The 6,000-nt window shown below is 44.1% G+C and overlaps 1 protein-coding gene across 2 annotated transcripts in view; it reads right to left on the bottom strand.

Annotated features, from left to right (window-relative positions):
• Window positions 1-1,913: 1,913 nt before the first annotated feature.
• Window positions 1,914-6,000, bottom strand: part of pak1 (p21 protein (Cdc42/Rac)-activated kinase 1) — a 44,622-nt gene continuing 40,535 nt past the window's right edge. For both annotated transcript variants that reach the window (XM_035386329.1, XM_035386328.1), the window contains exons 14-15: window positions 5,739-5,876; window positions 1,914-3,971 (exon numbers count right to left, since the gene is read on the bottom strand). In XM_035386329.1, coding sequence (XP_035242220.1) covers window positions 3,885-3,971; window positions 5,739-5,876 — 225 coding nt within the window. In that variant the 3' untranslated portion in view covers window positions 1,914-3,884. The remainder of the gene's footprint in view (window positions 3,972-5,738; window positions 5,877-6,000) is intronic.

The following is a 6,000-nucleotide window of genomic DNA, read 5'->3' as shown; positions in this document are numbered from 1 at the left end:
TTTTACAAATCCCAGTGAAACCTGCATTTCTCAGTTCCAGTTAATGCAGCATCACAGAAGCAGAGCTAACTCCTTATTGCATTAACACATTTGCAGACAAATGAAGTGCCTGGTGTAAGTATATTCTCCAGCTGTCTTAGGCTTAAGTAGGTGATTAAGTCGTTAGTTGCAGTACTGCAGCTAAGCACGCTAACTGATCTACATTTTCAGCAGATGCCCTCTCACCATGTTCTCACAGTGCTGGAGCGGCTCCAAGCATTTCTGCTACAGTAGAGCGAAGAGATGCAGTTACAGGCCCATGTTCTCTTCTCCCTCGCTCCGCTCACACCCGTTTCCCTGCGCCGCTCGTCCTCGTCCGTGTCACAGCGGCGAATCCCCCCGCAGGAGTGAGTCTCGCTGATGTGAAGTCAGCAAGACCGCTTGCCTTTGAGTCCTGTGGTAAGGGACAGTGCTTCATTTCTCAGACATGGGACATTAAAAACAGCAACACTGAAATCCACTCGGATGGATTCATAAACCGAGCACCATCAAATTCCAGGCCAGCTGTGAATATCTTCTAAATGCCTTAATATATATTTTAATAAAGAATCATGTCCCAGCTCAAATAAAATTAAACACAAAGCTATACATGATATACAGTATTGTACACCTATCATCACCTGACTATTATTCATCTAGTTGAAAACAATCTTTGTACCATTCAGTGAGAGATAAATCTAACTTTGAGGGTGAACTACACAGCATAGAACACAGTAGCGCAGAAGACACTCAGAACTATATGCCCAAATACACAGGACAATTTTCAGTGTGGAGCACACACGGTTTTCAAAGGCTTCCAGTAAATGTTTCTCATCGTCACATTCTTGGAGCTCATCTCTCTGCAAGTCATTACTACTGTATGTGTTTCTTGATTAGATCAAATGTGAGCTGGTGTGGGTAGAAGAGGGTTTACCCACAGTCTCCATAGTGAAACGGGGGAGGCCAATCTGGCAGTGTCTGAGAGGCACAACTCCACATCTGTTGCGTGCACATGGCGTGTTCACAATCTCATGGCTAAACAGGCGAGAAAGTGAGCAATAAGATGTGTTATGTAACTGAGAATCAGCTTTACTTCATTCCATTCTCAAGCCATTACTTCACCCTCAGGATAAAAGAGCAGCTTAAGGATTTGAATGTGTTAATAATTGGTTTAATTAGAGGAAAAAATCATTTTACAGAAAGAAGAAAAGGTGGGGGGCACATTTCATAACAAGATAATACAAATGAAAAACATCAGATTTAATTAAAAGACTTCTTGTTCTCCTGCCTTGTATCCTAGAAAATATTTTTGGGTGGCTTCTGTGAATCAAATTATAGGCTGACACATGTTAAATGTGTTCATGATGAAGACCATAAGCTTTCCAGAGAAATGCATATGGAAAATGGAACTGCTAAATTCAATATATCACATAAAAACACAAAGCTCATATCTGCCTAATTTCAGCCAATCACATGCCAGCATTAAGCATACTGGACTAATTTCAGACAATATCACAATAAAACCTTGAAGTTACTTACGTGACTTGCAGCAGACTTTGGTGGCAGACTTCTGGCTGTGGAGAGAATGGTAGAAACAGAAGTGCTCTGACAGTTGCCTGAGGTGCAAAGCAACCTAAACACATGACCATAAGTGTGTTCCATTACTGTGTGCACATGATCTACAATGGTAGGCTGTGTAGGCTGCACACATGCAGTGATGGAAGAGGATATCCCATCACTGCATGTGTGCATGGAAGAGGATACTCAGTAATGCTGTAGTTTAACACTGGCACAAAAACAAAAAAAGAGTGACAAGCGTGTAATTACACCTGAACCAGACGCTGATTAAGTAACAGACATGGGACCAGGTGGATGAGTAACTGACACAAGGTGGGTGTGTTACAGCTGGAACAGGAGTTTATTTCCTTCAAGCATTCAGCAGTAATTCTCCAGGTTTAGAGTCTGTACATCAAGTCACAAGGGAAAGAACACAACAGGAAGCCTCTTTCTTTACACCTTTCAGACAACAAAAAAGATTTTGTTTCTTGCAGCTTGTCAATCTATCAAGCACTTTTTGAATGTTTTCTCAAGGGGGGGGGGGTGGAAGGGGGAATTGTTTGTCTTTTACAGCAGTTGGGAATGGAAAGCTTTTTACTAAGCTTGTGGCCTGTGAGATTCTCTTGGGTGTCAGTAACACTGCTGTGACAAAGTGCTTGAAGTTGATTGAGGATTAAATGTTTTTCAGCTGCCCAAACTGAATATTTCTGAACTGGATAGTTTCGGGAAAGTTTCACTGTGATATTAAGCCCATTAGAAAATTATTAAAAAGAGAGAAAATATTTTAACTGAGACTGATTTTGCACTAAATCCAAACTTCCATTTTAAGTTAACTATGAATAGGAGTTTCATCACTTTTATATGATGGATACAAAATCAGATACAGTACATGGACAATACTGTCCAACTGGAAACTGCCAAGAAGCTTGGATAAAATTGTACTCTTCCTCTTTTTCCACATTCTCACTCTACGTCCCCAATCTCTTTCCCGCACACACACACACACACACACACACGCACACACTCATATTTAAACAACTATACAAAAACTTGTATTAAAATAAGATCAAAAATATTCATCACACAATTGAAAATGAGCCACTGTTACAGTAAGGTGCAGCTCTCTCCCTACAGTGCACCATAAATATGGCCTGCTAGCATGTGGGTGATACTTCTTTCTGGATCTAATAAGGGTTGAGCTCTGACAAGATAAGCCACGCCTCAGAGAATACGTGAGGGACAGTGCATTTGATCGATTTCCCCAGCCGGTAAGTTTCTCCTGCGATTAATCATTGTACCATTTCAGTAAGAATTTCAGATTTACTTTTATTCTCATTTATGGCTCAAATATGAAAGGCTCTTATAACAATTGCATCCGCCATGTTAGTATTGCCCAGAGGCCTGGGCGAATCCTCAGGGGCAAATATGAGGACGTCATGCCCTCCAGATACAGTCTAATACCTGCGAGATGGTTTAAGGCCAAGAGGTACATTTATGCTACATAAAAAAATCTGCTTCTACAAGGTTGGTCACATCTTGTAGGCTTTCACAATTATCATTTTCAATTCAAACTTGATATGACAAACACCTTGCCATAGACACTCTCATGAATTATTCAACTTTCCCTACACATCTGCAGTTCTTTCCACAAGAAACAGGAGAAACAGTTCTTCACCTGAAACTAACATTGTACCATTGTAATAACACTGTACCATTGTACCACATGACTAAATTTGTACTCCATCACACTTTGTCCAAGCATTGATGTGTATTATTATTATGTTTTCATTTTAATTATCATTACAGACATATTTTTTTAATTAAATCGTTGACATGCGTACCATTTCCCATACAATCCCAACATCACTGGAAAGAAAAAAAATCACTTGTCTTCTTCAAAGCTCAGGCTGAAGTTCAACAGAACCAGACTTAATTTATTAAGATAAACTAGGCTACATTCAAACCCCCCCACCCCTCCCCACACAAAAAAACACCTTAAAAAGATCATCAAAAACGCACTTTTACTACAGGAAAAAAAATAAAATGACAAACAAACGAAATTACAACTGAGGAGAACTCCTTCAGTGTTTGAATTGTACAGAAGCTCTTCACTGGACGGGTCTTCAGGGGGAGGTGGAGAAGTCGGCAGTTTGTTCATTTTTCATTGTCCACGTTTGAAACCTCTGAAGTGACGTCCCCAATCCTGCCACAGGAATGAAAGACCCAGAGAGTGGGAAGTGGGGGGGGAGGCACACAGACCCCCCGTGGGTCCTTAGGGGAGGGGGGGGGCAGACGGACGGGAGGGGGGGCTAGCGGTTGTTCTTGGCTGCCTCTTTGGCTGCCAGGATGAGGGGGGTGAGGCTCGACAGGGGCTTGGCCACTTTCAGGAACTGGTGCTGCAGAAGACGAACATCAGACATCATTCAGGTTTACATCCACAGCACTGACCTTTCACATATCAACAGATAACAGTATCATGCATGGCAGGTCCGAGCCTTGCATGGCTAAGATAGGTATAGATCTCAAAACTACAAAGTCTCTCTGACTAGTACTCAAGTACTGAATGTAATTTCAGAAATCCAGACAGAAAGCTGGAACAGCACAGGTCTATAGATAAAGGCTTTGTCCCAAAATAAAGTCCCACAGATCCCACGAGGCCCGTGACAGTAAAAGCATGTCAACGTAAGACTGTACGTACTTACTGGAGTGTGCATGCCACATGGTAGCTAGGGTCACGGTTTTACCAGGAAACAGGAGCAGACAGTTACAGATCGCCTCAAAACAGCAAAAGCAGCCCCTAAACTTGGTCCAGGTCTGACTCATATAACAGGAGCTTTCGTTATATAAAAAAATTCAGCTGTCCTGTCTGGACAAGTTCAAACCAACAGTTCTCAGCTCGATGTGAAGGAAATGCAAAAGCACAAACAACATGTAAACATGGGGCTGCTGGGTGGCACATTGTGATCAGGCACTACTCTAGAGGGTGGCTGGACCACGTGGGCTGGAATCTAATCAGGACAGCGCCAGTGCCGCAAGAGGCTGGAAGCCCTGCAGGGGGCGACAGAACTGGCCCACACGTCGCCCAGGGATTGGAGGGTTTCAGTCGTCCAGGACGACAGTACGTCATCACGCACCGGTGACCTGCGCTGGTCAAGCGGGTGCTCGACAGGTCAGCGGTTCAGCTGCACGTGAAGGGTGCATCACATCGCTCACGGCGAGCGAGACGCGCGGGGGACAGGCAGCCCGCCGCTCCTGAAGACGGGCGCTGGCGGGAATGGCGCCCGTCCGGCTCCATCCTCGCTCGCCTCCCTCGCCCCACCGAGCCTCTCTCAAAAAGTACAAAAGGGAGGCGGGGCAGAGCTGAGGGCACGGTGCCTTCCCATGCAGGGCTAATGCTAACGCTAACGCTCCTCTCACAAAGGCTGTCCGCTCTCTCTGCCCGCTGCGGCGGCTCACACCTTTAATGCGTGCCTGAGAAGATTAATAACTCCTCTCTGTTATTTCACACCTCCTCCTCCTCTTCTGCTGTCCTGTAGAGTCAGACTGTTTCAGGTGGAACATCCAGCTCCCCAGGTTCTCCATTATGGTTTAATGCTTCATTACTCCTCTCTACATGACCAGCCAGTCCACACTTAATCCTGGAAAGACCTATGACTCAGGAACCTGTGCCAGGAGGGGCGACAGGTTCAAATCCTGCCAGAGACACTAGTAAGGTCGAACTTTCTGCCCGCAATGTAATCACAATGAGTGTTTCACACACAAACATAAAACAAAACTGATGTCTGGGCTCAGTTTAACAGGTCATTTAACAAGGATGAATAGACAAAACGATTGAGGAATATGCTAGCAAGGTAGGCCTGGATAAGGCCCCATTCTAACCCATATGTACGTGTGCCTATCGCAAACTCTACTACTTTGATAATGCCAGAAGTCAACAATAAGCAAAACAAAAAAAAATCTGTTCTTTTGCACTGGGAAGCTCTCTCCTCACATAATTCCCTCAATTTAAGCTAAATATTTGTTTTATTTTATTTTTGAGTTTTTATACGAATTTGCTAGTTAATTGTTTGGCTAAAAGAATGAGAAAAGTTCCATGTCGATACCGGTGGACACCAGCAGGGGGCCCACAGGGGCAGGGGGAACAGAGACACAGAAATGCTCACCTGCAGCAGCTCCTTGGCTGAGCCCCTCTTCTCTACGTCCATCTCCAGACAGCGGTTCAGGAAGTCCCGGAATATTGTAGACAGCTTCTCTGGGTTCTGGAGTTCCGGAGTTCCGTTGGTTGCTATGAGGTACAGTGCCTACAAGAGAACGATCAGACCAATTACAAAAAAGGTAGAAAATGATGTCAAGAAACTGCTGGCTAGCTAGGACTGTCACTGTTTCTGTGTTTGGCAGACATATTAAGTGCTTTTACACCCAATT

This window comes from Anguilla anguilla, chromosome 12, assembly GCF_013347855.1.
Source record: "Anguilla anguilla isolate fAngAng1 chromosome 12, fAngAng1.pri, whole genome shotgun sequence".
NCBI classification, from domain to species: Eukaryota; Metazoa; Chordata; class Actinopteri; order Anguilliformes; family Anguillidae; genus Anguilla; species Anguilla anguilla.
This window is presented reverse-complemented; position numbering and strand designations above follow the sequence as displayed.